The sequence below is a fragment of the Manacus vitellinus genome, unplaced genomic scaffold (genome assembly GCF_001715985.3).
Source record: "Manacus vitellinus isolate BGI_N305 unplaced genomic scaffold, ASM171598v3 scaffold_1_pilon, whole genome shotgun sequence".
Lineage (NCBI taxonomy): Eukaryota > Metazoa > Chordata > Aves > Passeriformes > Pipridae > Manacus > Manacus vitellinus.
The window spans coordinates 7,186,838-7,202,455 of NW_021939396.1; the positions used below are offsets into that span (position 1 = coordinate 7,186,838).

General features: G+C 35.7%; 1 protein-coding gene across 1 annotated transcript in view; it reads right to left on the bottom strand.

Annotated features, from left to right (window-relative positions):
• The window catches only part of PHF20L1 (PHD finger protein 20 like 1), a 53,138-nt gene that overhangs the window by 17,361 nt on the left and 20,159 nt on the right, over positions 1-15,618 (bottom strand). Inside the window, exons 10-14 of the mRNA XM_029959470.1 lie at positions 13,238-13,490; positions 11,027-11,212; positions 10,615-10,821; positions 3,071-3,127; positions 1,698-1,802 (exon numbers count right to left, since the gene is read on the bottom strand). Of these exons, the coding sequence (XP_029815330.1) occupies positions 1,698-1,802; positions 3,071-3,127; positions 10,615-10,821; positions 11,027-11,212; positions 13,238-13,490 (808 nt within the window). The remainder of the gene's footprint in view (positions 1-1,697; positions 1,803-3,070; positions 3,128-10,614; positions 10,822-11,026; positions 11,213-13,237; positions 13,491-15,618) is intronic.

A 15,618-nucleotide genomic window follows, 5' to 3' on the forward strand; every position in this document is an offset into this window, starting at 1 on the left:
TTACTTTGAATAAAAGTGAGTAATCAGATTTGTACACTTTCATCCTTCTGTAGGAAGCATTCCTGCTCCCACCTGTAACAGCTTTCCTGCAGTGGGTTCCACAACATCCTTCTCCCCTACATAACCCTCCACAAAGTCACTGTTCCTCTTTACTTTCTCTTGTCAAAAGCACACTATCTCCATCATTTCCCAAGGATATTCACTGTAGAGAAACCAACTCAATGAGTAGTTGAGCTGATTATTCCAACAGCATTGCTATCAACCTCACTGTAACAGAGTAGTATAAATAACAGGTATTACCCACCTTCTGCTATATGTGGGTTTTACACAATCAGCATTTCATATATCCACTCAGAGAAGAAAAAAGAGTTTTTGTTTGTTTTGAAGTCTTGTGTAAAACTTATCTGGTGCACACAATGTGCCCATTCCCTGTTCTTCCCCAAGATGCCTCAATCTGACTCCAAACTAAAGGCGCATGTCTAACACCCTTATACTTCTGTTCATGCCTGGAGTAGAGTGCACTAGTCCTGGAGAAAGAGTCCTATTTCTTTTGACAGATGGGCTTTTTCAGTGTCAGACACTCGAGTCAGAATCCGCCAAAGAATGTTTCTTTTTTCCCCAATTAAAAAAAAAAAAAAAAAAAGCCAGACAGAATACTTCTGTATTGCTAAAACCAGATTTTCACAAGATGAATTTGTTAAGAATAAGAATGTTCAAGTTTTACTCATTGTTTTCTGCATCTGGATTTAACATTTCTATTCGTTGGGGCACTGGGCATATTTTCTTCTCATATTTACAAACACTGGACAGTTAGAACCTAGTCATGGTACCTCTGCCAGGTTTCTAAGTTTCAAGACAAGCTGGCAGAAAGACCAAAGATATAAAAAGATGAAAAAAAACACAAACAAACAACCCACAGCAAACCACCTTACGATATCAACAAGACAAAACCAAAGAACAATACTGGGCACATACCTAGCATTTATCAGTATCTTCTTGCAAATACTTAAATGTCTTCTCAGTGCAAGTAAAAAATCCCAATAATTTTTAGGGTAAAATAGGCAATTAAAGTTTATAGCTTAAAACTGTATTATTCCAATCTATATATGGTGAAGTACACAAAACCTACAATACTGCAATTCACACTCAAGCACTGCATGATTTGGAAGCACTTTCATGTTATAGCACAAATCTTGGACAGAGAAACACATAATCCACATAACATAATCCCCATTTGTCAAGGCAACAGACAAGGCTGTTACAACAGAGATGCCAACCTCAGCTGTTAAGGATTAACTGTTGAGGAAGGGCTGCATTGTCTACAGTAAACCACTGAAATTTAGCAACAGACTAGATACTAGAATAATTTTAGTGTCCAAGCAAAATAGGTAGGACATGTATATAGAGCTTCAAATGAAGAATTAAAAGAGATAAAAAGAGTAAGTGTATCTTTTGGAGGAAGAAAAAAGATCTATGAAATATCTGTGCCTGTCACATAGAGACAAGGTATAAACCCACACACATAAAAAAAAAAGAGGTCATAGACCTAAGTGTCCTTTTCATATTTAAGGCCAGAAGTTATTCCTTGAAATTTCTAAAATTTGACATCAGTATTGTTTAGAAACAAGTTTTACAATCTAAAGCCAGAAATATACTGAGTGGTTTTACTTATTTTAAAAAATATAAATTGAACTTACCATGCTGCTTAGATTTCTTCTTTTTTTTCTTCTTCTTTTTCTGTTTTGGTTTATGATCTTTTTCCTTTTTCTCTTTTTTCTCCTTTTCTTTTTCTTTCTTTTTACCTGAAACAAAAATTAAACAATTTAAACCAGCAGTAGTATTCAGCTGAACCTAAAAAGACACATTCAAAATCAAGTGTTCTAGTTGTCTAATCAGATCAAAGTGATTCATTTAGTTTACTCGCTATCTTGGGCACATCTCTCCTTAGCTGCTGGTACAACGGTTTGAAGGAATCTCATTCAACAAATAATATTTTACCACTGTTAGTATTTCCAAATGAGATATCATAGCAGAAAAAGATACAGCAAAGCACACAAAATGATTTAAACATCATTTAAATAGCTTGTAACATCTATTTTACTTACAGTTTATAACAAAAAGATTTGGACAAGAGGAAAAGCTTTCAGAAGTGCTAAATTCCCAGTTATAAGGATAACATTGCCCTAAAAACACATATTAGGCCATATAAAGACATTTGAAGGAAATTTCAGTATCACAGATCTGCTGATGCTGTCAGCACTTTGCACTATACAGCCATATCCTCACAGAAAACTGATTCTGTCTAGAATTTGACACACTTTTACACTGCAGTTCACTTTTAACCACTGTTGGTATACATGAGGACAAGTATTTTGACTCTGAAAAATTCTACTTACCCTGTCAATTCTCCCCAGACAAAATACACCCTACAACAGTCTCACTCCACAATCATTTTTTAAATAAGCAGTGAGACAAACAATGACATCAACTTGCTACAAAAAATAAGCCTTAAAGTCAGCATTTAAGGATTATTTCCTGCACACAAATTGGAGTCTTATTATCTTGAAGAACACAGAAACAAAACTTTTACTTCCAGGAGGAACAAGGAAGAATCACTTAGGAATTCTTGTCTGTCTCTAACAATTTATTTTAAACACAGGATAAAACCAAAGTCCTCCTATATTTTATTTCATGAATTGCCAAATATTTTGCTAGTAACACTTCTTTGCTCCTCCCACCTCGAACCTGTCAGTACAATGAAATAACCAGTATCAATCATTTCACAAAAAAACCCCAACCAAAATGAAAATCCAGAGGCAGCAGGCATCTCATAAGTACCTCTGGATCCTTCAAAATCCTTGCTACAGACACTTTAATTTTATCTTATAAAATTATTCTTTTTTTATAAACCTGTCATATACGTAAAAACTGTTTTTAAGACCTAAAATACAAAAGTGGTGCAGCTGAGCCCTGGAAATATTTTATGCTTTTACATTCGCTCTTCAGAGACATCAAGTGTTAAGAGAATTTCTCCTTTTTTTTCCTAAAAATAATACTGCAGTCTACATACCATACGCTGAAGAACTTTTCTCTTCCAGTTTTCCTTTTCTTTCCACTTTTGCTGCACCTGCAAATGAAGAATATACAACATAAGGCCAATGTCTGGCTGATGACCCACTTTCTTGTAAAAGTCATTAGACCGTAAGACATCCTAATGGCACACAGTAATAAGATACAAACATGAAAATTATTTTTAATATCATTTTACAATTATTTTTATCATCTAAAGCACTGGAAACAAAAAGTGTTGTAGTTTACCAACTTCTGAATGCTTGTCCTTCTCAATCATGTTCTTTAATATTTTTTCCTTCAGACTCTCAAAACACTTCTCCTTTACAGGCACAGAGCACTGTATCTCTGTCCCTTCAGAGCTCACTGATGTGGAAGACCTCTTTTTTTTACTATTCTCTTTAGGTAACTTTACACTATTGGTTAAAGGCATTTCCAGATGCAAGACATGTACAAGGGACTAGGGTGCTGAAAACAAGAAGACCGATTTACTAGGCATTCCACAGGGACTGCAGCCAGCTCACTGGCTGGGTCAGATCCCTGAAACCCAGATCCCTGGGTCAGATCCCTGGGTCAATATTGGTCATAGCATCACCACACTTAACAGATAATTACTTCATATGAATGCCTAGGTCTTAGTCTTGCATACAAGACAATACATGCCACAGAAAGTTTCTGTTTTGGGCTTTAAAACTACTTGTACTGGTTAAAGTGTACTTTTCTTGCCCCTTTTAACCCTTTTTGTTTCCTTTTTATTTCACTGTAATGGAAACCCACGATAAGAGTAATAATTAAAGGTGCTACACTGTCAGCATAATTTAACTTAATGTTCCATTATGTTAACAAAGAAATTAAACTCCAGCACAACATTTTTAGCGCTATGTATAACACAATTCTGCTTCCTGAATTTTTTGTTGATTTTAATAATATTTAAATAATTCACTGTCTTTCACGTAGGTATTTAATCAGCATTAGAATTACATGCAAAATACTGTGATGATCTGTCAGAACTCAGCACCATATACTGACAATTCTTATCTTGTACTATTCAGAAAAGTTTATTCTGTGAAATATTTAATAGTTTTTTTTAAACCTCTGTTTGATGCAAACTAGGAAGTAACATGGCAAAACAAAACTAAAATTATAATTTTCATTGCTAATATTTATAATAATTTCTAAATAAACTAGAATAAAAGTTATTTATCAAGAACACTACTGAGATAATTCAAAACTCTCTATTACTGTGTCCATCAATATGCTGAGAGCTTCAAGTTTCATTTAAATATAATTAGGAAAGCCTAATCTTTATCAGGCCATTGAGGATATTTCAGGACATGCCAAGGACATACTGTGCAAAAATGCAGCTCTTCAAAGCCATAAGAGGTTCCGGCTTTTCAATGCAAGAGGTAAAATCTTAGAGGCACCAGTTACCTTTGGTGTCTCTCAGCAGAGAAGTGAAACAAAAGCAACAGCATGTAAAAAGTCATGAAAAATACCTGTTATTGGTCAAGATATTCAACAAGACAAAATATGGAGCTCATCTGGAATGGGTTCTTTGAGCTCCCCCTTTGACCTTCTTTGATTTACTCTTTTTTAAATATTCAGCAATAGAACAAAAAATAGATTTAAATAAACAGTGTTAAGATAATTTAGTAAATTCATAATTCAAAGAGGATTCTGGGGAAAAGGGAACTCTACAGGGCTGACTCTATAAGGCAGCCTTACAGGCTCGGACAGATCAACCCAATTCTAGCAGGATGCAACACACAGGTTACATAAAGGTAACTCCAGCTGCCAGTCAGCCTTCCTGGGAAAACAAAGTGCCACCGAGTGAGAAAGCCACAGGGGTAGCAGAAGTAGAAACAGTACATCACCTACCACACAACACAGCACTTTTAAATGCCAGATGTTTCCAGCTGCAAGACATCATTATACCGTGCCATCCAGCCAGCAGCTGCTGCTCAGTTCTGTGTGCTGGCTCCTACCACTCCACACGAGCTGCATGACCACGGCTGAGGCTACCTGAGTCCTGCCCTACCTCAAATCAACCACCTCACCTAACACCACAATCCTTTTAAGGCTGATCTGCTATTCAGACTCTTGCCTTTGTCTGTATTTCAACTGAATTTAGCTTACCGGGATGCTTATTATTGACACAAAACACTACCCAAATTATTCCTTTCTTCAGTTTCCTAATTACCATTTGTCTCTCTTACAGGACTGAAACGCTTTGCCATCTGTAGAGCAGTAAGTATATTTTAGCACATTAGTAAAAGAAAAAGTGACACTTCCCCACATCATCACGCTATCAACGTCTTGTCTCATTTCTGTAACAAGCACAAAAGGATCACCCAAATGCACATAATTCAGTTAGGTCACTGCCATTTTGATGAAGAGATGTGAGAACACTCCATCCAAACAATTTCAGAAGGAATTCAGTCTCAACATTAGATGAGTTAGTATTTAAACTTCATGATTGAGAAGGAATCCTGACCTGACATTCAAATGTGCTCCAGTACTGATAGCCACAACACAACAAGCTTCAGTATCTGAATAATGCACAACACAAGCACATCTGACAAAGTCATCAACTAGTAACAAAATAACTATTTGAGAGAACATTTATGTTGGGCAGAAATCTGCTCCAGTCACACAAATACCCATTTTTAAGACAGAGCTCTCCAGGCTGCCTTTCTATAGTAACCTGAAAATAGGAATTGCTATTACCCCTGCATACATTGCAATGTTATGCTCGGCTTTTACTTTTATTCATCAGATATCATTCTAGATTAAGAATCCTGAATTCTCAAATCCTAAATAAAGTGCTAAGGCTCGAAAAGTCCACTTTTCAACAGTGCAATCACTATGCACATGCAAGTAACCACTTGCCTTACAAGTAACCACAAAATTAAATTGTCAGAGTCAGAAGGTCAAGTAACAAATACAGCAAGAAAAATATTAGTTCCTTTACGGAAATACTACCTCTTTTCTGAACTGTTACTTTTAATTGCAAGTTTATTCCTGCTCAGGAGTCTAGCCAGACACCTCCCACACAGTGAATGTGGGAGGTCTGCAGTTAACACTCAGCAAAGAGAAAGACCACTAGAGATTAGACTTGATAAACTACTGATTTTGTCACTGTTCCAAGATCAATTTTATCACTAGAAGACTGATTTCAGATTAAAAAGAAATGTAAACCATGGCACTTCCAGTCCAGCTAATGACACGTTTCCAGTGCTACCTCTCCTGATCTGGCACAGGGAAGTGACAAAAGCCCCTTATTTGAGCACAGGCACAGGGACAAGATGATGTGCCACATGTGCAGCAGCACAGGTGGGCTTGCAGTGGTACTGCTTATTGCATTTCAGCAAATTCAGATAGGTTGTACCAATCTGAGGCAACTTATTTTGCTGATTAATATTCTATTCCGTGGCTTTCAATGTTTCAAAATAATATCAGAAATATCATTATCTGCATCAATATTCAAATTAAATCATATTGTAACAGAAACATGAATTATGCTGGCCATGTTTAATTTAGTGTTCTGAATTCCCAGCACATAGGATCAATTTTATTTCTAAACACATTTCAGTTACATATCACAGATTAATATCAGATCCTACACAAAATGATCTCTTCAGGAAAGATAAGCCCATGAAGAGGTTCTTGCTTGCTTTCAGCTAACCAACTCAAACTGGGAACTTCAGGGCAGAGATCAGAATGGCAGACATTCAAATCAGGGACTAAATCTGACTGTTAATACATGTTTGTTTTACTCCTAGTAGCCCCAAAGTGACAAGAGCTACAGTTCACCCCTCTTAAAAGCAGTGTAAACCAGGAACGCAGGCAAGAGTTTTTAAAAAGCCACTGATCTCATTTTCTGAAAATTTTGTCCATCAGCTGTTTCTTGTTCCTGCTGCAGTAAACTGTTATTGATGAAATTATGTAAAAGTATGCAATGTTCTTTTTCTTTTAATCTAAGTGCAAATTTCTCCCATATAGTTAACCTAATGTTACCCTAGTAGCAACAGCATCTATAGACTAGTTACAACAGGAGATAACAACTAATGATAATATTGTTATATTAGTATTATAAATATTATATTGTTAGATGACTGAGTGTAACAATATTTTCCTTTCACTTAAATTTCAAAACCCAGATTGCTTGCTGAAATAATGTTTGCTCAATACATAACAGCTAAACTAACACAAATGGTACAGAGTTATAGAAACCAAGAAAAACAATCACAAATCTAAAGAAAAGCACAACTACAGAAAGATTTGCACTTCATATACTCAGAACTAAAAAACTACAGTGTTTTGCAGGTATTCTGACTGACTGTGGATTTGAAGGCCAGTTATCTGCATTTTAAGCAATTTGGCAAATGAAAACAAAGATTCTTAGTTATGTGTGTACAATGTCAAGTGATCACAAGGAGGTCCTCACAACAGTTTAGGCAAAGCAATACCTCTGTTCAGTAACTAATGGGTACAGGATGTACCAAAGTGCACAGTACTTCCATGGAGCTTGTGGACTGAAGGAATTATAACAGAATATTTGTGTGGCCTTTACAAAACAATCAGTTGTTAATTTTGAGCAGTGATTTTGAAATCTATGTGTTATTACTATGAGTTGCCATTTATGTATCTGCACTTCAGTGCACCGAGTCCTTCTCCTCTAAAAAACACTAAGGCAGTAACTTTTGAATAAAGAAATTAAAACACATCATTTTAAAAAGTACCATTATTTTTTCAACTGACTCAACTGACAGGCTCCATCAGAAGAAGAACTTGCAATACCACAAATAACATCTCTGGCCCTAAACCAGTCCAGCTCTGTTACAGAAGGGGCAGTGACCACAACAGGCTGTTCTAGGCCAAATACCTCCATTACCTTCATCATCTCTAAAACTATCTACACTTACAAAGACAGTGGGTCTAATCTAAATGCACTTAGCAAACCCCAGTGATGTCAAAATGTAGAACACCACATCCGTCCACACTGTGTCAATAAAATCTAAAAAACAGCAATATTATAAACAGATGTAATTTGAAACAGTTCTTTCAGATCAAGAAAACCCAATTACAGGACAGTTTGGATTTTACACCAGAGTTCTCAATTTGTAGTGTATAGAGTCACAGTGGATACACTGAACAATGCAATATATTAAACTGCACTTAGGGATATGTTCCTGTATAGTGCAAATTAACTTTTCTTGATAATTTCAAGCTCTGACAGGAATGAGAAAGGAAAGCTTTGGGCATCTCTCCTTTATATATTTGCTTGTTATTGTTTAAACGAGTTAACTAGAAAAGCACTGATAAATAGAGTGGATTCTATTAGTTCTCTGAAGCATGGAAGAACGTGTTGTTAAATAACGTGACTTCAGAACCTGTGCTATTTCAAAGGCAAAGCAATGCCTTCTAAAGCAAAGAATACAAAACTATTCAACAGTGTAAATTAACTCCAGAGGTTTCAAACCTGAGCATAAAAGCTACATTCTTCTTTTTCTTCTAAGAAGAATATGAGAAGGAAAAACAAATTTCACCAGAGTTAGAAGCCTGAGATGAAACCAAAAGCCACACAAGCTTCAGTTAGAGTCACAGAGATTCAACCGAGAAAGGCAGCTGGCTCCAAAACCTGCTAGGAACTAAAGATCTCAAAGGCATAGATTAGCCTATCAGGCCACAAAGCTAATACTCAAGATGATGCTGGACTGCAAACTACTGAAAACTTCTAACATTTGGACAAAAAGTCATCATTAAAACTCAAGACAGAGTTCCACTGATGGCATGGAGGAAAACTGTAATACATGAAAATTAGGAAAAAAGCAGATTTGTTTGGAAGGTAAAAACCCAGAAGACAAACAGGTAGCTGGAAAATCATTTTCTTTAGAGCTTATAATTCTTAAAATTATATAGATACAATAAAAGCTTAATTAAGCTATAAATATAGTATAAACTCTATTCTCCATCATAGGTTGCAAGTGTTTCCAGTTTCCCATAATAGATTCAACAATTTTATCAGGGAATGTTTTACCCTGACACAAACTGTGTGGACATCTCAAATAATTCCGAGTCAAATACAGGTGTCCATAAACGAAACTTATTCTTTCTTTAATGAGATTCCGTTGTGGCCACGACCAAGACCCAGCTCACCAAGCAAAGAGGTACAAGTGCACTCCTGGATGCTGGGTTTAGAACCACCTCACTTGGACTCTGAGCCAGGTCCATAATGGAAGCAGGCAACTTCCAGTATTACCAACTATACGTTAAATGAGCCAGAAAATATACCAGAAAAGTAGTAACTGAAAGGAGTTCTACCAAACAAGAAACAGATGGCAGTTGGAAGCTGTTGGTTTCTTTTAGGAGCTTGTTCAGTGAGTGGGCAAATACACATCTCCCAAAAGCACTTCTCCTAGTAGCAGAAGATATAAAATAAAAAGGACTTTTACAGAGGTACTTTTCCCAGGAATCTGTGATTCTACTGCTATGCAATGTATCAAGGGCAAATGAAGACTGTCACATTTTTCGAGTAATTAAGTAATATTTTAATATTTTAAAAACCTCAAGTGGCAGCTCATTAGAAATTCCCATAGCCCTTTTTTTTACAAATTAGTTTAAGAGATTCACAGATTAATGGAGTAAGATATATTTTAAGTGTCATAACTATATCCTTTAAGGTCATGCTGTCCTCCCTTACCATCAATCACTTTTATCAACAACTTTTCCAGCAGAGTATAATAATTCGATTTTTTCCCCTCACTTCAGAGTACAATTTTCTCATTAAAAAAAAAAACAACTTGTGAGAAGAATTCTTTCTTGGAAGTCAGTTAGAAATTATTTGATACTCGCCCACATGAGGTTTATTTATAAGAAATTACATGGACACCTAACACACACCGGATGAACGCAGTCCACTTCTAGGGCCTGCAAACCACTATACCAACCCTTCCCCATATCTCTTCATTACCTCTATCCAAGTGTTTCATGTAAGCCACAGAGGTCAGTAAACTGTTAGAAAGGGAGAGGCAGTACAGAATTCCAGTACTGGACTGTGTGCTAATTCTGAGGGGGACCATGTCTATATAAAAGTTTTTGAAGACTTTGCATAAATATTTTCAAGTAATATTTCAAAGCGAGCAAAGGGCAAAATTTCCCCTGCAAATAGACAGAAAGCAGAAGAATACTGTCTTTGAAAGCACCACTGTTTTAAAGCTGAAGCTACAAGTGTATATTAGTATGTTAGTAAACACTTCATTAATTATTTCTACAACTTTCAACAATAATTTAAAATATTTTTGAAATAAATACTGCTTCCAACATTCCACACTCTCAGATTCTCCTTAAAACCTGTTAGAAGTGCTAATGCAGCTCAGATCCAGGGGAAGATAAAGAATATGCAGATGGAGTCCAGGAAGTGGCAGGGTTCTGAGTGCGAAGGAAGGAAAACAAAAAGTATCCCCTCTTTCTGTGAGACTGAATACACACACATTTTAACCCTGCAGCTATAAACCTGTCTGGTTGTATACTGAATCTCTTTACCTGACGCTGTTGTAGCTACTCTTCCATCAGTTACTGCTTTAGAAGAAAGATATGTAACCATCTGAAAATCTTCCTTGTCTTTACTGGGATATTCATTACAGAAAGTGGATTCTGTGGATAATGGCGCTGTAACTTCCGAACTACGGCTTAAATCAAGAGGGAGACATGTTCCACGCTTCTCAAGTGACATATGAGCAACATCAGGTACTACACAAAAGAAAAAATGTCATATTAAAAAAGATACACAGTCCAACAAACAATAGTCTGGATTGCAGCGTTACATAACATAGGAACAGCAAACAGCTTTAGCTACAGCAAGTCAAAATACCCCATTAGATGAAAACCATGAAAGGTTTAGTTTTTATGATTCAATTTCTCTTGGGCAGTTCTTTATTAGATTAAGATACATTACCCTCCAATTTTGATGACTGTTGGTTTTGACCACTGATGGAGAACACTTTTCCATCAGTAACTGAAGAGGGAGAAGAAACTTTTTCTACAGAATCATCAGGCAAGGAGCAAGTGGCTAAACGCTGTGATCTTCTTCTCCGCTGGCTATGTTTGTAGGATCTAGGGGAATTCACTGGCTGTGATGGACCTAAAAAGAGATCTTTCAATGTTCATGAAGCAGAGAGATATACCATCATCTTACCGAAGTATTTGAGATCTAAAGATGGGGACTATTTTAAGTAGCTCTTATTTGCAAAGCTGGTAATCACAGCAAAACTGGTAAAAGTAATTACAAAACTGTGACTATCAGGAGCAAAAGAAAGAGCTATGCTCAAGACATGATTCTGGTTTTTGCTTACTATACAATATTAGGGCACCTACTTCCCCACTGATAAAGGTTGTTGTTTTAGGTAAACAGGGTATTTACAATAAGCAACCCTCCCCATAAAACCCATGAGAGTAGGCTACTTAAAATGGAAGGGGGCAATAGGATTTAACAATAAACAGAACAAATGATCACAGTTAATGATCCAAAAAGTCATGGATAATGTTAACATATAACTTAGAAAAATAACTGAAAACAGAGTTTAATTTTATATTCCACCTCCTCTCTTCTGCTAACCTGATATCAATACCCCAGCTGTAACTGAAACATACACTGCCAATGCATGGCACAGTGAGAAGGCTCCAGAACTTTATATTCAACAAAATAAAAAAAAAAAAAGACGGGAGGAGGATTGATATAGGTTAATATAGGCCTGATTCATTAAAAACAAAAAACCCACACTCTGCTACACCTCTTCAATTTTACCCAGTTTCAGAAAATTTTGCCTTAGAAAAACATTTAAGTCACTATAACACTGTAAATCACTCTTTTCTCCTTTTTGTAAGCAGTTTTTAGAGTCAAAGATGCACAGATTTAAAAATAAAGACATAGCAAAACTAAATTTCCATTAGAGGTAGCAAAAACTTGGAAGTCAAACATTAAAAGACAAGATCTGAGCTATTAAGTAACCAATTTTTAAATTAGCTAATTTTAAAATACACTACAGAGAAGTCTAACTTAACCCAAGACATAAACATGCTCCAGGAAAACTACTTACCATTGTTCTAGGGGTGGGGATAGAAGGCATATTACAATATAGATGACTGCTAATATTTATTGGGGACAAAATACAGTTTTTACCACTGTGTCCTGAATAAATGAAGACAGCTGAATTTGCACCCCTCCCTCTCCCACTCATTTAGAGTTATCTGTGAGTAAAGATTAAAAAGAAACTTATAAGGGAAAATATGAAGGTTAAGGGGAACACATGATGCAGGTTGAGTCTTCCATCCTCAATCACTATTCTAAAAGTGAAACAAAAATGTAGCTTCTGACTTACTGGAAACTGCATTTATTTATTTTAACCCTTGGTCTCATCACTCAATGTTCTTCAGGCAAAGAACCTGACACTAAGCAACACTAAAAACCTAATGTAATCTCAAAAAAAATTATAGAAATATTTTAATAGTCACAAAAAATAGCATATTCACGCAAGCAGCGTAAAACTTTCCCTGTTCTTCTGATAAAACAGTATTTTGGTACTTGGCAAATCAGTTACATATGTTAAGAAGCTGAACACCTACGAGATTTTTCTGGGACAAAGAAACACAATTTTTTATATTTCTCCACCACAGATCTTGAACCCATCTTCTCTTTCACATCATATTTGGAGGAAATATCACATAAGGTGAAGAATGCCACAGCCAACAGGTACAGCACGTCAGCCTGCTGAAGGTGAAATTTCTCAGAGAAGGAAAGGTCCACACCAAGGTGTATGTCTTTTCTTTTTAATGAATCAGGCCCTTTTCAGAAGGGAGGTTTGATTTTTCCTGTATCACTGTTAATACTAAAGTGGAGATTTAAGCTGGAGGGAAAGCCAACCATTAAAAGCCACAACTCTATAAATATCAATATATTATTTAAATGTATTATTTCTGGTAGAGTAATTCAAATGCCTTATTAAGCAACTTGACTTTTAAAATACTGAGCTACCCCTAATTCTCCCACTTGGACCCTTTATTTAAAGCAGATTAATTTTTAAAAGCAATAGCCATTTACAACCAAAGAAAATTTCTGTATATCTCTTATAAGTAGTTACGGTATTTTTTTTAAAATGTCTGTGCTCACTAGTTTTATTAATCACAGAAGAAGGAAGCTGAGAGACCAGCGTCAAATCCTCGACTTGTATTAATTCTGGGGAAAGTGGTGATTTAGGGGGCTTTATACACCCAGAAGAATCTCCAGATTCTTGTTTGCATTTCTTGCTGCGAGCCTTTCCTGAAGACAAAGTTGAGGATAACAGTGCAGGTTTCTGAATGTTGGCAGAACTGCTAATATCAGCTTCATTTTTTTTCTGACTTTGTGGTTTAGGTGAAATCTCCTGAATAAATAATAAAAAATTGATACTTTTATTTCAGTTTCTTCGCTGTAGTTCTTGTATTCTATTTTGATCTTTTTAAAAGCAATTTTAGTATTCAAACACATATTAAAGCAACATTATTTTAAGAACAAGTGAAAACTATTTAAAATGCATCACACTAAATTTTGCTTTTTTTAAAGGAGCACTATCAATTGTTTTCAGTATTCGGAAGGCTCAATTCTTACTATTTAAAATACCTGCAAAAAGCCCAAAAAGAAAATATTTTTCCTCTATTTCCCATTTAAAAATTCACTGAAGTCTTTCATCTCCAATTGACCAGGACTGTCAGTGCAGTCTCCATGTATAACTTGGAGAACACTTGTTCCAGGCTGGAATACACACACCGATGTACAGTCACAGAACACCTGAGGTTGGAAGGGAGCCATAAGGATCACTGAGTCCAACTCCCTGCTCCTTGCAGGACTGGCTACTGCTGAACCATATGACTGAGAGTGTTGTCCAGACACTCCCTGAACTCTGGCACTGCTACGAACAAACAAACCTTCCTCAGGGGATTGAAGTTTTAAAAAAAGTTGCCAAAATTTTCCCTGCATGGTCATTTCCCTGATCATAGCCAAAACAAAAAAAAATAATTAAGAAGTTCCTCAATAAATCCATATTTAACATGAAAAAATTTGTATTTTTGAGAACCTGAAAAAGTTGATAATGCTCCTTTAAGTAATGCCAGAAAACAACAAAAGGTTTCCAAATACTGAGCACACTCTCACACAACCCCTTTCAGTGCTGGGAGTCTGGATTTCACCACATTATATGTTTGTGCAAACATGAAGAAATCACAACTTCTAGCACCACAGGGTTAAATAGATTGCTAACTGTTGGAGAAAAAACGAGCAGATAAAGAGTTAAAACAGTTTTTGAAGGAAACAAAGTCAACACATAAAGCAGTTTTCCAAATTCATCAATTTTCATCCTTCTTAACACACACTATTATTTTTAGACCGTTAGCATGCATTGACAGACATTGGCATTTTAAATTTTTAACTAGAAGGTCTTCCTGCATTACTAAAACCGTGAATTTGTTACAACTTGCCTAATAAGGGTAAACTACAATATCTGAACATAACTCCTTAAGTCTGTCCCCTTTCTTGTCTCAGTTACATCACACAGTATAGTAGCATCTAATAAAACCATAACTAACAAAGCAGAAAGGTACTTCTAGAACTTGTGCACCAGTTTATCCAAACTAAAAACATTTCATCTCTGGTGATTTGAGGGTATTATTGAGTTTTGTTATAAATTGCAATTTTATTTTCCACTGGAACTTTCCATGTTCCAGTGGAGGAAAAACAAAAAAGGTAAAATAAAACCCCACAAGCGCACATTCTATGTCTGTAAAAGGGCACCCTTGAATGCTACATGAATTGCTCGCTGGAATTATCCTGTAAAGGTCCGGTGCAAAACATCCCAGTCAGCAGACATCAGTGCTACCTTGAATAACTCAATTACACGCATACTAAGTGCAGTTTATTCATTTAAATAAAATATTCCATGGACCATGGAAGATACCTATGCTGGTTATGAGAGGTATTACCAGAAATTAATTAGAGTCGTAACTTGTAAATAAACAATTTTATTGTTCATCTTCACAGATGTGAAAGACATACTACAGCATCCATTACTTTCAAATTACAAAGTTATTTAAACAAGATTAAAAAAATTAAATTAAGATTTTGATAAGGTGCTTAACCTCTTAACAGGACAAATTAACATTAAAAACCTTAATGAATTAATGTTATCCATCTAATCAGGTCTTGGTCAAAAGGAAATATAACATGACATACCCTAATACAATTAAATAAACTACTGTATCTGCAACTAATTGTCTGAGGTTTTGGGTTTAAGACAACTGTAAACTAAAAATATATAAACAAAAACTTCCATCAACAAAGTCAGTTTTCGGCTATTGGCCTGAATACTTCTACTACCATGTTCTGTATTACATTATTAAAAAAACCCTACAAGATATTTTACCCATTCAATTTTATAGCAGTAGCAGACAAAACCTCTAAGGAATGTCAGCTTCACTACTGGAACACTTTTGGGGAGGTTTATAACTCGGCCATTTTAA